This window comes from Drosophila rhopaloa, unplaced genomic scaffold (genome assembly GCF_018152115.1).
Source record: "Drosophila rhopaloa isolate 14029-0021.01 unplaced genomic scaffold, ASM1815211v1 contig_167, whole genome shotgun sequence".
NCBI classification, from domain to species: Eukaryota; Metazoa; Arthropoda; class Insecta; order Diptera; family Drosophilidae; genus Drosophila; species Drosophila rhopaloa.
The window spans coordinates 8094687-8112166 of record NW_025335047.1 but is presented as its reverse complement, the minus strand read 5'-3'; the positions used below and the strand labels follow the sequence as shown (position 1 = coordinate 8112166).

General features: G+C 39.8%; 4 protein-coding genes across 4 annotated transcripts in view; 2 read left to right on the top strand and 2 right to left on the bottom strand.

Moving 5' to 3' along the window:
• Positions 1 to 878: 878 nt before the first annotated feature.
• LOC108043953 (zinc finger protein 646) lies at positions 879 to 6678 on the bottom strand. The gene is made up of 6 exons (XM_044458593.1): positions 6557 to 6678; positions 5125 to 5462; positions 4305 to 5064; positions 3756 to 4180; positions 2805 to 3519; positions 879 to 2743 (listed from the first exon to the last, which is right to left on the bottom strand). The coding sequence occupies exons 2-6, from the start codon at positions 5448 to 5450 to the stop codon at positions 1142 to 1144; spliced, it is 3828 nt and encodes a 1275-aa protein (XP_044314528.1). The 5' UTR covers positions 5451 to 5462; positions 6557 to 6678; the 3' UTR covers positions 879 to 1141.
• A 2077-nt stretch (positions 6679 to 8755) lies between these two features.
• Positions 8756 to 9037, top strand: LOC123037506 (ELMO domain-containing protein C-like). The gene has a single exon (XM_044458558.1). It carries the CDS (start codon positions 8756 to 8758, stop codon positions 9035 to 9037), a length of 282 nt encoding a protein of 93 aa, XP_044314493.1.
• Positions 9038 to 9431: 394 nt separating this feature from the next.
• LOC108038938 lies at positions 9432 to 9720 on the bottom strand. The gene has a single exon (XM_017115831.2). It carries the CDS (start codon positions 9712 to 9714, stop codon positions 9439 to 9441), a length of 276 nt encoding a protein of 91 aa, XP_016971320.1. The 5' UTR covers positions 9715 to 9720; the 3' UTR covers positions 9432 to 9438.
• An 866-nt stretch (positions 9721 to 10586) lies between these two features.
• LOC108050729 overlaps positions 10587 to 17480 on the top strand; it is a 35972-nt gene continuing 29078 nt past the window's right edge. The window contains 2 exon segments of the mRNA XM_044458432.1: positions 10587 to 10834; positions 16840 to 17041. Coding sequence (XP_044314367.1) covers positions 17032 to 17041 — 10 coding nt within the window. The 5' untranslated portion in view covers positions 10587 to 10834; positions 16840 to 17031.

The window sequence follows — 17480 nt, the reverse complement described above, 5'->3', positions numbered from 1 at the left end:
TTATTTAACGAAGCTCTTTTAATTTCAAACTAGGTATCTTAGCGTCAATCCCTTCATGCGATTCTTATCTAAATATTTATAGCTTATATTCAGAGGTCCGCCCGTTCAAATTAGCATATATTTACATCATTTATAAATGTATGTATTTGAGATGAAAAGCAAATAAAACCGCTTACAAATATTCTAATTAGGGTCATATAACCTATAGGCGTCAAATTATTAAGTTATAAGATGAAAAAGGGGAACTTTTTCTCTATACAGGTACCTTTCGATATTTAGTTTATATAGTAGTTGCGGTTTTGATTGAAAAGCTGTGCAAATGAAAAGCAAAGCAAACCACACTCTTTGCGCTCTATATATGTATAAAAGTAAACCTCACATTTGTACATATGTATTTATAATCGTGGCTTCAAGCTAACAAACATCTGGTTTTCGGGAAAATAACCTCTTATCACTGTTACTGAGGCCGAGGTCTGTCGATTTTATATGAGTATTTTCTATGTGCAAGCACATAAATCATTTCTATTTTCTGGGTATTACATTGGCAAATGTTTAGATTGCAATTATCTGCTGAGCTATTTGTCATAAAATACTCGTATGACATCGCAGTACTATGCTTAAATTTAATTTTTCACTATTTCTAAACGCAAACTTTAAATGTTCCGAGCTATACAAATTTTTTTTTTTTTAATAGATTCGATTAAATAATCGATACACTGCAATAAACTAACAACTTCTTGATTTTCGGAGTTACGCCTTTATTACAAATTAAATATTTCCAGAAACCGATTCCAAACTCATTTCCATGAACTCATTTTATCAATGGCCTTTTGGCAGAATCACCCAATCACAGATTAGATCTTTACATAACAACACAATTTGAGGCAATGAAAAACCATTTAATGATATATTTATTCCAGTATACCAATTCTTCAAAACAAAGCTGAGGTACAAACTTAAAAGCCTTACGAACTAAGCTCTCTACAATAGTTGTGTGTTCAATTTTTTAAATAACGCATAAGTCAACGATATTTTTCGATGCACGATACCATGAGGTAATTTACTCCGAATCTTTGTGTGTATTAGGATAAGAGGTTTTAAAAATACAAGGCTTCGGGCGAGTAGTTTAGGTAGCTTCCATCTAAATATGGATATGCACATGTTCCAGCAGTTGGGCGCGATCGTAGAAGATGGCTGAGCACATTTCGCACTCAAAGCTGCGGGACTTGCGTTCCAATTTGCCAGCCGCCGCCGCCATAGCCGCCGCATCCGCGGCATCGGCAGCGGAGACGACCTCCGAGATGGAAAAGAAACCGCTGCCCACATCGACATTGCTTGTGCTGGCAGGTACGTTCACATTGTATGCATCTACCCCGTAATTGAGGTACGAGGATGAGCTGCTGCTGACCTTGGTGGCAGTGTTTACTTTTTTGGCAACTCCCGGGCCTGCTATTGATTTGCTGGTAATGCCTCCTGCAGTCCTCCTGCTCTCTGTCCTTGCACCATTGGCAGTGATCTGACGAAGATGTCTGGAAGTTCTGGCAGAGGATGAGGACGAAGGAGTGGTCCCACTGGGTGCCGTGACTCTTTGCTGGCTCTCCACCATCTCCCGCAAGTCTGGAGACGTTGGCTCGATCTTAATAAGGTTCTGCTCCTCTTCGGGCAGAAATTGCGGGGTTGTCGAGGATTCGCTGGTGAAACGTAGGCGGGAATTCCTCTCGTGTTTTAGTGGCGAACGCAGAATCTCCTCCAGATTAACAATGCTCGGGTTGAACTTCTCGTACGTCTTTTCCCTGAGCAGACCAGCATCTATTAGGAGATTATCATCATACATTAGTTGAACACGCTGCTCCTGCTCCTGTTTGATGTGCAGAGGGCTGGAGCTGATCTGATTTGGCGGATGGGTGGCCGGAGAAATGATCTCATAGTCATCCACCATGTTTGAGGCACTGCTGCGTGATTTCTCTAGACTTAGATTAGTTGTCTCTGTTCGACTGATGTAGGTCTTGGATCGCGTCTTCTTGGCTGCACTGCTGGATGATTCTCCGCCAGCTCCCTTCGGTACTTTGGCCTTCTCTGTGTGAATCATTCGGGGTCGCGAATTGATGGCAGGTGGTGCTTTGCTGGCAGTCTTTGTAGTTCCTGCCTTCTTCCTGCTGCGACTGCTGGAAGTGGTGGAGGCGCCGGTGGATGTGGAAACGGACGTGTTAAGGTTGTCTGCCACTTCTGCAGGTTTAGCCTGCACTTTTCCCTGCTGCTTGGCGGCTCCTCTTGTTTTGGGTACGGCTGCAGATCCAGTGGAACTGGAGGGCTGCAGGTGAGTATCGTTAACCACAACTAGCGAATCGATCTGGAAAAGAGCCACTTGGCTGTCTTGCAGGAACTTCTCCTCCCAGATGCGATCTGATTGTTGACTGCTGGTAGAGTCGTATCTTGATTTGGCCTTGTTCTTTTCCTGGGCCGACTTCACCGTTTTGCCATTAGCCGCTGGTTTGGGTTCAGCCTTTGGAGCTCCCGACGACCTTTTCCTCTTTTCCTTTTTGGGCGACTCGGCCATTTCAAAGATATCGTCCACATTCTCCACATCGAAGTCACAAAGGTCGATGTCGCTAGTGTACTCATCTGCATCGCCCCCTCCTATGGCATCCTCCTCTTCGCCGTTGGTATCCTTGTGCTCCGCCCGCATGTGTGCGATCTCGTGAGGCTGCAGCTTACGTCGACGCTTGTACTTGCGCGGCCCCGTCTAAAAACCAATGCTTGTTTAGAAAAACATAAATTAAAACCATATTTTGTGTAAGACTTACAATGGGCTGGCGCTGCTTGGCGGTGTTTGAATCACTGTGTTGAATGAGATGCTGGATGAGGTCGTTGGACGAGGCTAGGTCCTCGGAGCAGACCGTGCAGTGGTAAGTATTCCGTGCCACATCCAGCCCAGAATGATGTGAGCGGATGTGTTCGCGCAGCACCACACGCTGGTTGAAGGCGCGCGGGCAAACGGAGCAGGCGTACGGCTTTTCGCCCGTGTGAATGCGCTCGTGCTTTCGCAGCGTGCCACCGTCGGCAAAGGCCTTCCAGCAGTAGCGGCAGCCGTATGGCCGCTCACCAGTATGGATGCGCACATGGATCTGCTGGGAGCTACGCGATCCAAACGTCTTGCCGCACTCGTGGCACGGAAACAGCTTGCCCGGCGAAGTGGTGCTGTGGGAGTGGCGGTGGTTGGAGAGTGTTCGACCGTCGGGGAACTCCTCCTGGCACACCTCGCACACCACTGACTTGTCGCGATGCGAGGCCATGTGCCGCTTCAGGCGCGCCTTGTTGTGGAAGTTTTTGCCGCACTTGGAGCACGAGTGGCACTTTTCGCGCGAATGGTCCCACGCGTGCTTAATCAGAGCCTTGCGGTCGCGGCACTCCTTGCCGCACAGCACACAGGAGTTAGCCTTCAGTTCGCTGGGGTGGCGGGTGTGCAGGTGCCGCTTTATTGCCTGCTCCTCGTAAAAGCTGATTCCGCATAGGACGCACCTGAAAGTGTACGCGGTATTAGATTATTTATACTAAAGAATAGGCTTAAATTGTATTATCTTATTGTAATTAGGTGCTTGATTATTATGCAAAAAAGATTTTACCAAGTTTATAAACTACAAATTAAGCAATGGTGAAGGTTTTAATACTCTTATTTTTACCGTCAAGTTTATATCATCTATAAGTGTTGAATATGTAAACAAATTCCCTGCAATCTATGTTTAGTCTAAACTCACTTGAAGGGCGGGAATCTAGCGTGGATTTCGGCATGGGCAAGCATCTCCAATGCGCTGGGAAAGGACTTTCCGCAGGTGTGACAGCAGTGACCGCCTGAATCTTTGGCAAGCTCTATCTCTCCACCAGCAGTAACATCGGAATTGCCTTCACCGGCTGCCTGATCCGTTTGCTTGCAGTGCATTTTGGCATGGCGCCGCAGCAGATCCTGGCGATGGAAAGAGATCCCGCACTCGTTGCAATAGAACTCGCCGTACAACTGCTCCTCGGGCTCCGATTCGCTGGCACTATCCTCCGCCGAAGCAGGATCGTACTCCGAGTTACTCTCCTCGAACTGGTGCGTCTTCTGGTGCTCCTGCAAGCTAGTGTTGTCCCAGAACATCTCCTGGCACTGATTACATTCGAAAGGCGAGTCCACGCGGTGGTTCTAGTGAAACGAAATGAGAATTAGTGGAGGATTTTGGCAATAAACTGGTTAATCAAGTTTCGGGTAAAGCTATGTCATCTTTTAAAGACCTTCATGGCTTTTTTTTTTCTTCATTATTTTTTACCTTTGTGTGTGAGACGAGTGCCTTTTCCCGCGCAAAGGCCAGTCCGCACTGCTGGCACACGAAGGGTTTGCTGTCATCCAGCACTGGGAAATTTGGCTGTGGCGGAGGTTCGACGGCGATGGGGTGCGATGTTGCGACCACAGGCTGAGCCGGCTCAGAGTCCATGTAGTCCCTCAAATCGCTGGCGATCGGCTTGTCGGAAATCACAATAAACTGGCTGCTCTCCTCCTTGGGCTTAAGCCGACTGATCCTGCCCCGCGTTGGTGCTGCGGGCGGAGCTACTGCTTCCGGATAGCTATCAAGTAGCTGAACCTCGCCCACCTCCAATATCTGATGGTGATGCTGCATCTCCTGTTGCGACTGATCTTGCTCCTGCTGCTGTTGGTAGAGTGGCCACTCCTGCTCGTAGTAGTGATCGTCCAATTGCCGCTGCGACTGGTGCTCGAACTTAATGGAGGAGGAGGAATCGGCTGCAGCGGCTGCTGCTTCCGCATCGGCTGCATCCTGGGCCTCTGCGTGGGCTTTGAAATGACTGATGAGCTCTGCCCGTCGTGAGAATCGGGCTCCACACAGCTTGCAGAGATGCGGTCGATCGTTTTGGTGGGCCAGCATGTGGTTGTTCAAGGTGGCCTTCTTCCGAAACCGACGGCTGCAAAAGTCGCAGGGATACGGTCTCAGCGCGGTGTACTCATCCTGCTCCATATCCAGCAGTTCCTGCGAGCTGCTGATGCCGGCTATCTGCTCGGCTGCGATTTCCACACTACAAAAAGGGTGAACAAATGGATAAAGGAATCCTTTTAAGGAAAGGAACTGGACTCACCGCTCGGCACCCTGGTGCTGCACCCAGTCGTCAGTAATGACCTCCTCCGTGACCACCTGGGCGTCATCGTCAAAGGATTCAGCATAGGCCACCGTTGTGCCATCGGCAGTGACTAGGACTGTTCCGCCCGCTTCGTTGGCCGCCATCATCTCGCTCAGCTGGCCGTCGCGCGCCATGAATATAAGATTCTCGGCTGCCATATGGTCCAGGTCCTCGCCCGTCGCCCCCGCTCCACCGTCACTCTCCAGGATGTCCACTTCCGAGGAGTCGCCGGCGGAGACGTGGTGCTGTATCCACTGGATGCCGCCATATCGCTGGTTGTTCATCACTCGCTAGCCCTGCAAAGTATGCAGATTTCTTAGCAGGCTGCGCGCATAAACAAATGAGTTGCACAAAAATGTATGATCAACAATTGGTGGCACATGTGCTCAGAAATATTGAAAACCGTGGGAGAGGGAGAGAGCGACTACGGCGCTGCCAGATGTCTGCTCAGGGTGCATTAAATCGTTAAATTTAAATAAAAGCAAACTAACTACGCAGCCAAGAAAACACTTCAATATAAAACCACAAATCAGCTGGCCCAAAATAGATGGTTTGATTTTATTTGGCAGATTTAAAGTTTTGTTTTTATTTTATGAAGAGTGGCAGCACTTTAACGAATTCCAGAAGTGGTGGTCAAATAACATTTTATAGCTAGATCTAGCCAGTTATGTTGCATTTTTAGAATTAACAATAAAAATTAGAACTCCTAATTTTAGTTAATCCATCTATGAACAAATTTTTTAGGACTATTCAGTCGTGGACAGCTTTGCCATAAAACAGTTAATAACTTATACATTTGTGTGAGGTACGAAGCACATGGATATTTTGGAACTTAATGAAAATCATGAGTTCGATCGGAGGATCTTCTTGGAATATTTGAGCGTAACTGCAGTTTTATAATGCTCATTTTATTTTTTTTTTTTGTTTAGTTCAGCTTTTTCCGTTACAATTTTTGATGTTTTTTGGCTTTAAAAGTGGACAACACTGACTTCCAAGCGCCGCGCACACTAGTGGTCTCGCTCGCATATACGGTGTTCGCCGTTCTGCTCGCCTTGTTCGTGTCAAGCTTTTTTTACATGCAAAATATTCCAACTTATAAACACCAATTTGGACCATAAATGAGGTTAAGTCGGTGTTTTTATTTATATTCCAGACCGCAAGCTCGGCGTAAACGTAAACAATGTTCTCGAAAATCGAATTTAAGCCCAAATAGTGGCAGACGGCACGCGCACTTTGCGGCCATGCGATTACATCACACAGATCACACGCCCGAAAGTCTTGCACGGCCACTTGGATTATTTTATTTTAATTTTTCGTCGAGGTTGTCGGTGTCATTTTGAGGTTAAATAGGTCTCTGAAACACCGGGCACTGGTTGAGCGTTTTTTTTACCTTATATCCAATCCTTATGCCGTTCGCATGCTTCGCTGGGTACGATTTTAAATGCGGCGAAAAGTTTTCTCGCAAAATGCCCACGAACGACCGGAGAAAGAGGAATTGCCATTGCGTTGCCGTGTTCTTGTTCTTCTTCGCACTGCTATTCACATTGGAGCCGGCCAGGGGTGCCACCTGCTGCACGATGGCTCTGCCACATCGCCGAAAAAAGTTCACTGTTAACGGCAAACAGTGCTGTAAAGTGATAGCACATATTTAAAAAATAACCGTTAGATGTATAAGAATACTTCTTAAATCACTTTCTTTTTCACTTTATTAAAATTAGGAGGAGACATAGTATTTTCAAATTATTTGATTTGTTTTTTGGTTCTTAAATTATTCTAGCTTAGTAATCTTGTTCAATAATCAACTATGATAGGTTGAATATCTCCGATTACTATTTATTGCCTTATTTGGGTAACACCTGCGAATGTTTGACAAAAAATAATTATTATTTGTTGGTTAAACAAAAGTTAAGATGTTTTTAATGGTCAAAAATTACGTAAGAATTGAAATCGTCAAAAGGTGATACGTAATAACTTAATATAATATTGAATTTGCCACCAGGGGAAATAACTTTATTAACATTAGAGTTTGTTTTTATTGCAACATCTGCGGTGGTTAGACCAGCGAATACAATTTCTTCTTAATTAAACAATCATCAAAATGTTAGACAACAATTTGATCAGCGTCTCTAGCCGATATTCGCACTTGCAAAAAAACGAAACAATTGATTAAACAAACCAAACTTTCGTTGAGCCTAAGAATTCGGATAAATAGGCCGGTCGACAGAGGGAAACCAATATTGCAAATTTGATAACTAGAACAGCAATTAAAAGCAATAACTATGCTGGCGTCCAAATTTCTTATCCTGATTGCTGCCATTTTCTGTTGTTTAAGTGGAGGTCTGGCTGTCACCTGCGCAGATGATCCCACGGATGCCAATTGCATCGATTGCACCACCGACACCACCAATGATGAATGCACCACCACTACAACAACAACCACGGTGGCTCCAACAACAACCACGACCACAACAACAACAGCAGCAACAGTAGTTCCCACTGCGAAAAAATCGGGAAATAAGAAGAATGTTTACATTAAGAACATGAAGTTTAAAGTCAAAAGGCAAGTTAAGCGTGTCAAAAAAACGGGCTAAAAATATACTCAAAATCATTTGAAATAAATACAAAATTACAATTAACTATGTAAGATTTTTGGATAATTAAGGGATTAAGATGAAAAAAATTATATCTGGAAAAACTATGCTTACCTATAGGGGTTGGAAGACATGAGTGTTTTTCGTTCAAAATTATGAGCTTGGGAGTTTTTCCAATAAAACTGGAAGTTACAACCAACCTTAAAAAATACACAAGGTGCCATCGACTTAAAGGAGCTGTTGGGTTATTATCTTTTAATCTGTGCATCCGCAGTAAAATAGAGTTACCAAAGTTAAAAGGAACTGCTTCTTTAAAATAAAATATGTGAATTCTTACAGGAAGTTGTTAAATGTTTTCAATAACTAAGTCAGGATCAAATATAAATTTTTCCCAATAAAAATTTGAACCAAATAGTGTTATTTAATGTTCACACGAGTGATTATTTTTTGAATATTTTTAAGACAACTTATACCACTTATTCGAGTGAGGAAAGTGCTCGTGAAAGTTGGAATTATTATTTAATAATTATTAGAATTTATATATTATTTATATAATATAATATTTATTAAAAAATAAATATATTGACTAACAGCTTAGCCTCATTGAAAATCGATTGCCTATTAATTATTAATTAACGATATCTTAAAATTATTTTTCTTCTACACTTTCGTTATATTTTTATTGCCAAATCTCAATAACATCTGCGTTTGTTTGATTTATGATTCATAAACAATGATTATTATTTGTTACTTAAATTTTTGTTTTTGCAACATCTGCGAGTTAAAGACAACCAAAAAATAATTAAACAATCTACAAAAAGTTAGACAACAATTTGATCAACGTCTATTGCCAATTTCCGCGTTCGCAAAAATCCGAAACAAATAATAAAACAAACAAAACTTCCGTTACCCCTAAAAAATCGTATAAATATGTCGGGCGACAGAGGAAGACCAATATTGCCAATTTGGAAACTGTAAAATCAATTAAAGTGATCAATATGCTGGCGTCCAAATTTCTTATCCTGATATCAGCGATATTCTGGTGTTTGAATGGAGTTCTGGCTGTCACCTGCGCCGATGATCCCACGGATGCCAATTGCATCGATTGCACCACCGACACCACCAACGATGAATGCACCACCACTACAACAACAACCACGGTGGCTCCAACTTCCTCCACAACCACAACAACAACACCACCAACAATATTTGCAACCATTAAGAACATGAAGCTCAGAGTCAAAAATAAAATAATGAGGTTGTTAACAAAACAGTTTTAAAAATGTATTCAAAATCTAATAAAAAAAATAAATAAAAAAATAGAACCTATCTTGTTTTAGTGTAACTAAGTTACTCAAATATTATTGGATTTGGTTACGCATACCGTTTAAATCAAATAATGTTGCATACCTATAGGCGTTTTCTTTTAAAAATGAAAGTCCAGATACTGTAACTTAAGCAATGTTTATCAGAATTCTTCGGTTCCTTTTTTTATAATCTATGCATCTGCTATAAACTTGAGTTGACTAAGAAAGCTGTTTAATTTTTATGATCTACTTTAAAATGAAAACAATATACCCCTGTTTTCTACAAGAAGCGTTTCTCATACCCTCATCCCAATAACAAGTTAAGAAAAAATAGTGATATTTAATATCCATACATGTGTTTATCATTTGTATATTTAAAACCAACTTTTACTTCTCATTCGTGTGATGAAAGTGCTAAAGAAGTTGCGAATTCTGCCGATGCGTGATCTTTTGGTGGTGACCGTTGTTATCGGGGCAGCAGTTGTTGTTTGAGCCCAATGGATCCTCTGCAGGCACTCAATATGGGTGGGATACACTCGACAGTCGATGCAGGAGGCATCCGTGGGTGCCACATCACAGGTGACCGCCGCAGCATCATCCAGGAAATAAAACACGGCAAGGAGCAGCAAGATGTACTTTAAAGATACCATTTTGGACATTCACTCTAAGACGACTAAAAAATATGACTAAATCTTTGTCTAATAAGTCAAAGAAATGTGCTTAAAGCAAACCAATTGAAAGACTAAGATTTGCTCAGGTGTTTTGTGGAGAGAATTAGCTTTTCAAATCAGCTTAAGCGCGTAAAACAATAAACTTTAATACACTTTAATTTGGGGGTGTTATTACTCATACGCAATGTTGGCTTTATGGGTAGAAAAATATTTCACTTTAAATTAATAAGCCAGAAAAAATAAACAAATACAATTAATGAACAAAGGTTAACTTAGAAAGGTTAAGTTACTAATTAAAGATTTATTTTTGATTTTTTCTTACCTTAATGGAAACTCTTTCATCACTGATCCTTATTATTTCGTTAAAGATGAGTGATTGGAAATTCTTAAAAATGTTTAATAATTACTCATAGCTGAATTGGAAATTTTAGATTGAGTCATATTATAAAAACTAATTAATAAACAAATAAGAAATCGAAAAAATTGGAAAGAATAAAGCTGTTGATTAACTTAGAGTTCCTTATCCGAACTTTTACCCCTAAACAGATGCACAGTGCTCTCTTTCATTCAGCTCTTTATCTTTCTCTTCAATTTAAAGAGCTCCAATCTACATATACATATGCAGACGAGCGCCAAAGCGCGCCAAACTTTTTCCACCCCCTCCCCCTCTTTGTAGTTGTTATTTTTGTTGTTGCCCATCCACTGCTCTGCTTTTATTTTTATTGCTCTGCGATCCAAAGCGATCCGCTCCGCTTCTCTTTGGTCCGCTGGGCAGAAAAGCAGAAAAAGCTGTAAAAGCAAACAGCCAACGAGCGGCGGCTATTTAATTTTCGTTTTGGTTTTGGCGTGGATCGGGTCGGATCGGTTGGCCATAGCCTCCCCGAATATTTATATATATATATGCACCGGATTTCGGACTGCGAGTGCAGCGGAAAAACTGAAAAAATTGAGAAAAGTGCTCGTGACTGGAATTTCGCATTTGTTTACCCCTGTGTGTTTGTGTTTTTAATACGTTTTGTGTGTGTTTTTTGCGCTGGAAAAGGGAAAACAATCGAGATTGGATCAACAAGAGCAGTGCGCCACCTATCGGTCACAGTGGGTAAGTTTAGGATAAGGAAAAACAATTTTTTTCTCGTTAAATAATAACAACAAAATGGCATAGCAAAAATCAGCGAACTGAACAAGAAAAAAGTAACCGCCGTTCTTTTGACAGGCGGCGACGACATAAAATGTCAAACTGTCGATCAACATCAAGGCGAAATATGCAAGATGCGTGTCTTAAATGCAAAGGAGGGCTACATATTGTGCTTAATGCTAAATGCTGTTGCAAATGGTTGCCATTTATGCAATCTGCGAGTCCGAACCCCACTTCAACATTCCCGCCCCCTTTTAATCTCGCTGCTGATCTTCGCGCTACGCGTTTTGCATGCCTGCTCTTCTCCGGAATGCGTTTAATTCGAATTTGAATTTCATCGCTTGTGCGAGATGCACTGATAAAAATAACGTAGACTTTAGTACAAAAGGGACCAATTTTCGCATAAATAGGGGCCATATATAGATTATGTATGTAGCACACTAATGTGTGGGTACCTAAAATAAATTATGAAAAAATAATATTGCATATTAATTAAGCTAAAAATGCTTTGCTACTATTATTTATATACACTTAACATTACTTACACTTGCAATTAACATTAATTAACTTGATAAAAATGTAACAATTGGTGTGAAAAAATTGAAAGTGGCTTATTTATTTAATTTGTAAGTCACAGTTCTCACACATTTTTAAGTAGTTATAATATAATTATTATTTAATTTATAAAAAAGAACTAATATTTTCCCTCTGTGTCTGTTTATTCTTCTCTGCGAGGCTGCTGGTGTTTTGCTTTCGCTTGTTTTTACAACGCAAAACACTTGTACGCCTGCCTCCAAGTCGTTGGGAAGAAATCAAAGCTCGCAACTTTAATTAATATTCCACACACTGCCCCACACACAGAAACCCAAACACACACATTCCATCGCACAATGTTGTTTTTGTGCTCACCAGTAATTGTTGTTGCACACATAGATTTATTTTATTGCATTTCACTGCTTTTATTTCTTGGTCATTTTGTGTTTTGGTACCGATCGCATAAGTTATTGTATCGGGATTTGTTGGCTTGGCACACGACTCGTTCGGGAATAAACTTGGCTTTTTATGGAGAGCAATCCGTGAGGTAATCCGTCATATCGGTGTGAATTCTGTACAAAACGTGAATAAATTTGGGTTATTTTCGGAAGGAATTTATGCAAAATCAATTGAGATTTTTACGATTTTATGTGACTTGAAAAATAAGATTTCAACGTATTTTTGAAAGGGATGGTTTCTAATTTTTTTAAATTTTTGAAAGTTGATTTCAGATATTTTGTGCAAATGAAAAGTGTGAAATTAATGTGTGCCATTGGTTTTTCTTATTAAATCTTATCAAATTTTTGTTTGTGTGCTTACATATATATACCATTTATTAAATATATTTATAAGCATAAATAAAAGTGGAACTTTAAGACATTTTATTTGAGCAAACTTGTTGTACTATAATTTTTACAATTCAATGGTAAATGGAGTACCCTAGACAGCTACTTGGATCACGATCGTTATTCTCAATAACCGTATCTATTTATCAGCCTTAAATTCCGAGCATTCCCCCAAATAAAGCACCTGGCTTTCTCTGTGCCAAATTCTTAGCCCGCTTATCATTGGCCCGTTCGTTTGCATTGCTCGTGTATGCCATCAGTTTGATTTCCTCGCAAGCAAATGTCATTAATTTGACTACACGCCAGCACCTGAGAAACCCATGCCAAACCAGGCCCAGATGTTTCGAATGAGGCTATAGATAAAAATCGGCAAAGGGGCAGGCTAAATAATTGCGGTCTTTTAAATGCAAATGCAACAGGTTGCGAGCGATGTGCCGACGACAGACTTCTGACAAATGAAAACAATTGAACTAAATTTTAATTGTTGGCCATATTCATTTGTGGCCGTTGAGTCTATGTAAATTCATTAATTTAACGATCTCATCGAGGTCTTTATGCGCTTGTCAACCACTTTGTATTTATGTGCTGTAAGTGGCCAAAAAGCGAGGCTCGTAAAACGTGCGTGCCAGCGCCACTCAGTCGGTGGTTTCGACGGTTTCGGTGAGGCTCCTGCTTTCAACTGGTGGTGCACCCACATATCGCATATTTTTTTGGCACAAATTCGAACGCATGGCTGATCGAGATAAGCGGAAAACCGAATAAAACAAAAACACCGACGACACAAATGCTAAAAATGAAGAGGGGAAAAAAAGCGCATTTAAAATTGCGAACATGAGAAATGTCAGAGTGAAATCCATCAAAATGTCAAACAGCAGACAAGATTCCTGAGAATTTCGTATATACAGCACGTTTCAGAAAATTAAGGCAGGGAAAGTTTAAAGTACAGATTTTAAGGTGGTGAGATCTCATCAACAAATCATTCAATTTGTTTTTCATCAGGCAAAAAAATTGCGTTCAAAAGGCTAACCTGTGAAAGCGATATAAAAAATTGGATGTTGAATATTTGTGGTATTAAAAATTTTTTTTGAAAACATTCTTTTTATTTTTAATAAATTATTGCTTATCGATGATTCAAGTGTGCGGACTAGCAATTAACCTTTTAAGATATTCGACTCATAATGTACATATTACCATAGCCACGATGATTAATATTAATTTTAGCAAAATGAGTTCTCCGTATCCAAACATATTTTCCTGTTAAAATGCAATGGTTGCGTGGGTGGATTGAAAATGTTTTTGGCGTACAACATTGCGTATGCGTGTTGGCTTTTTTCTCTTTTCTCTATTTTCCCTCTCATTCCGCGTCAGCTGTTTGCTGTGCTACATTTTTCGACAGCTGCTCTCGCTGTCTTTAGTTTGCTCCAATTTTTTTTTAAATATATATTTAAACATATGCAATGTGAAGAATGTACTCTTTTTTTATAAATAAACCAGCAAGAACTCTGAGTGCCTTCCCGCTTTTTTTATTTGTCGTCTCTCTTCTTGCGCTCTTTACTATTTTTCGTTACTCTTTCGTAGCTTTCTCTCTCTCTTTCCTAATTGAAATTTTTTGTTTTGGTCGTCCAACAAACTATTTTAATTGTTTACAAACGATCCTATTGTTGTTGCGCACATAAATTGCCTTCTCTTCAACGCTGACGTATTCCTTTGGCCGGGGCATATTTATTATAAATTTTATTGGCATCGCTTCCACGCTCGACGGCCAGCGATTTCAATTTTTGAATAACTTAATTTTTTTTCGTTTCTTCATTGGCCGTTTGACAAATTCGAAAAGCGAAAAGCGCGCTGCGAACGCTTCAATTGATTTATTCGATTGTATTCCGTATCGTGTGGCGCTCAATTGCAAAACTTTGGCCGACGCGTCGCAAACGATCTTGTAAATTGCCCGCTCGTCCATCGTCAATCTTCTGAATCGCCGATCGTTCCATTTGCTGTGTTTTTCTCCGTGTGTAAGTGCAGTTTTCGATGCGAATAATACGTGCTCGATTCAACAAATAAATTTGATAAGCTATTAAAAATAAAACATAAAACTGGAATTGTGTTAAATGGAAATCCGAAAAAAAATTAGCCACCCATTAATATTATAAAGTTATCAATGACTTCACTTATTATTTTAAAAAAAGACAAGTTTGAATATTTATTCATATCTTATGAGCTTATAAAAACTTGTGTAAAAAGGTAAAACATAAAAAACTTGTATTTCTATTTTAATTTTCTGTTAGTTTTTGGATTAACACTATTTATCAGTTTTTGGATTAACACTAGTTATCGGTTTATATTATAAAATTGTACCATTTAATTTAGCATTAATGTATCTTTTAATAGGGTATACAAAACTTTCTGTGCAATGATTAATTCCTAGAATTTTTAGATCCATTTCCCCTTAATAATAAAATTCAATAGAATTTGTTTACTTCATGCAAAGTGAAAGTAATGAACCAGTAAATGTGAACAATAGATGTTTCACGTGAATCTGCAGACAGGTGCCAAAAGCAGTGGGGTAGGGATTGGATTGGATTTAATGGGAAGTCTCGGCAGTTCAATCCCCCGGGACAACTGTCTCCGCGGATGGTTGTGCTCCACTTGATCTTGGGTTTTTTTTCGGCCTGGATGCTGATGGATGTCGCCACGGGCACATTAATCCCGCTTCATGCTCGGACTGATGTCGATGTGGCTGCTGTAGTTGCTGATGTTTCTGATGTTGCTGCTGTTGCTGTTGCTGTTGCTGGCAACGTCGCATTTACCTAAATTGGAATATCCGGTAAAACGTAATGAAAATCGTAGCAATCAAGCCGAAAACACACACACATGGGCATTTAAAGGGGGGCAGACGAAGGGGAGCACTCTCACATTGATATGCAAATGAATGTCACCATCTTAAATGAAATAATCGTCTTAAACGAAGGCAGAACAGCAGCTGCCCCAGCCAGATCCCCGATTCCGATCCCTACTATACGCTTTAATTGCTTTCCTCAGTTCTCTGCGAAAGAGAGTGAATCGAGGCCTTTTACGAGCTTTTTTAATGACTTATTTACTTAATAATTCCATCTTTAATGACTTGTAAGAGTCAACTAATATATTCCCTAGTTTTTTTCAATGTCATCCTGAGTACAAATCGCACTCTATTACTCACTATATTTAGATATTTGTGTGAGTAAACAATACGTGAAGAAAAGCGCATACTTTGGGAACTATGTTCTGGTTCGATGATCGTTTCTAAGAATTCCAATTGGGTTACAATGTTGTAAACAATACATTGCTGGCTATATATAGTTAGTGCTTTTCGTGGCTAAAGTTTTCTTATACTGTAGTTTTCTTATATATATATATATATATATATATATATATATATATATATATATATATATATATATATAATGATTGGTTTTGATTTAAAAAAAAAAAAATACATTTTAATAAACAAAACGGTTGTTAATTTGGCAATAAAGTTAACACAGAATGTTGGCTATCTAAAGAACTTAAATACAATTTAAAAGATGCAAACAATATATTGAGACTTTGTTTTCGTTAAAATTAATATCTCAAATATCTTTCTATTTCAACTTAATGAAACCCTATAAACTTTTAAACATGATTGCATGAATACAAGACTGCAAACATAGAAATACATAATTTACGGACTATGTGCAAACGGATTAATCTTCGAATTTTGTTTGTGCAATATAGAGGCAAGCTAATATGAATTTGGTTCGATAGAAACCAAACATTCTTTTAAACATTGACTGGCTGTCAAACCAAAATTTTTTATCAAGGTTTCGACACAAATCCGATTTGATCACACACTTTTGTGTGGATAGAAGGGGCCCCCAATTCGAGTCGAGTAAAACGGTCGAGCGTTGATGTATTGATGCCAGCGATTGCGAAGTTCATTAAAGGGGATGAGGACTTTCTGGGGGCGGGGAAGAGTTTCTCGCACCAAATCAGAATTGAAATCAATATGCTGAGCGAATGTGAATTGACTTATAAATAAGAAATATGCCAATAAAAATATCTGTGGCATTTCGGAACGAGCCACGACGAACGAGACTTCCAACTAGGGAGTCAAGTACAAATTGCCTGTGGGCATGTGTGTGCGTTCTGTGGATATTTTATGGCCCTTGTACTTAATAATTTAATGTACTAATTGCGGTTTGTGGTCACCGAGGCCTGTCACACTTTAAACTGGGCTGAAAGGAAGTTGTAAACTGGCAGTATTCAAATGGCCAAAACTCTGCGAGTGCATCTTTAAAAATAATTAATAAAATAGTTGTGTGGTGGTGCATTTCCGGGTGAGTTTTTTTTTGGGGGGAAGTCGGAAAAGTTTTTGCTTCCGTTGGGAAATTTCTATTGAGTTTCCTCTCAAACCGTTAGGCATAAGCCCACACTTTGTACTTTAGTTTTAATTCCCCCCATCCCAGCAATATTTATGGTTTCTGCTGCTTTTCGTGCTTTGCCATGCGCATATTTAATTAAATAAATTTGTTTAATATTAATTGTTGTGCTTCCCTATCTATTTTCTATGGTCCGCAGGTCTCCATCCTACAAATGTGTCCAAAAACTTTGACGTATCCGCCGGAAGCGCCTTAACTGGCCATAACAAGTGCAAAGCCCAACAGGTGAAGAGACTCCCCAAATCGAAGAGGGCATTGGGAAGTGAGAAACAATCCGAAAATATAGACAACATAAGACTTTTCCAGCAATTATCATAAGGAAGGAACCATTATGTCTGTGGGTGAGTACGAGAATAATTGGAAGCTCGTAAAAATGTCACTTGGGGGATTTATGATCTGGGAATTGTGGGGTCGAACCTCGGACCTTCAACATGTGAGACTATCAAAAAAGCTAAGAGCCGCTTTACACAGTCTGTTATTTTATTGTTTTCTGTTTTTTGGTCAAAAATTTGATCAACGTTAAATGGAAAATTTTGAATGCAGATTTTTAGAGAATGGAATCACAAGTCTTTAAAGGACCACTTAAATGGATTAAGTTGGCAAATTATGGACATATCATATACAAGACATCGGAAAACAAAATAACTAACAAAAAGGCAAAATACAACGTAAATAAAATTAACAATTTAAAAACACAGCTTAGAGCAGCCACTGAATGGTTAAGTTCAAAGTAGGACAAACCAATTAGTCACTGAACAAGACATCGGAAAATCAGAAATA

What these genes read in the sequence shown, in the direction of transcription:
- LOC108043953 (XM_044458593.1), bottom strand. Translation starts at nt 5,450, where the DNA reads ATGAACAACCAGCGATATGGCGGCATCCAGTGGATACAGCACCACGTC. An exon ending in GCTAGATTCCCGCCCTTCAA is followed by an intron (nt 3,520 to 3,755) that starts GTGAGTTTAGAC and finishes GTACACTTTCAG; the next exon opens with GTGCGTCCTATGCGGAATCA. An exon ending in CCAAGCAGCGCCAGCCCATT is followed by an intron (nt 2,744 to 2,804) that starts GTAAGTCTTACA and finishes ATTGGTTTTTAG; the next exon opens with ACGGGGCCGCGCAAGTACAA.
- LOC123037506 (XM_044458558.1), top strand. Translation starts at nt 8,756, where the DNA reads ATGCTGGCGTCCAAATTTCTTATCCTGATATCAGCGATATTCTGGTGT.
- LOC108038938 (XM_017115831.2), bottom strand. Translation starts at nt 9,714, where the DNA reads ATGGTATCTTTAAAGTACATCTTGCTGCTCCTTGCCGTGTTTTATTTC.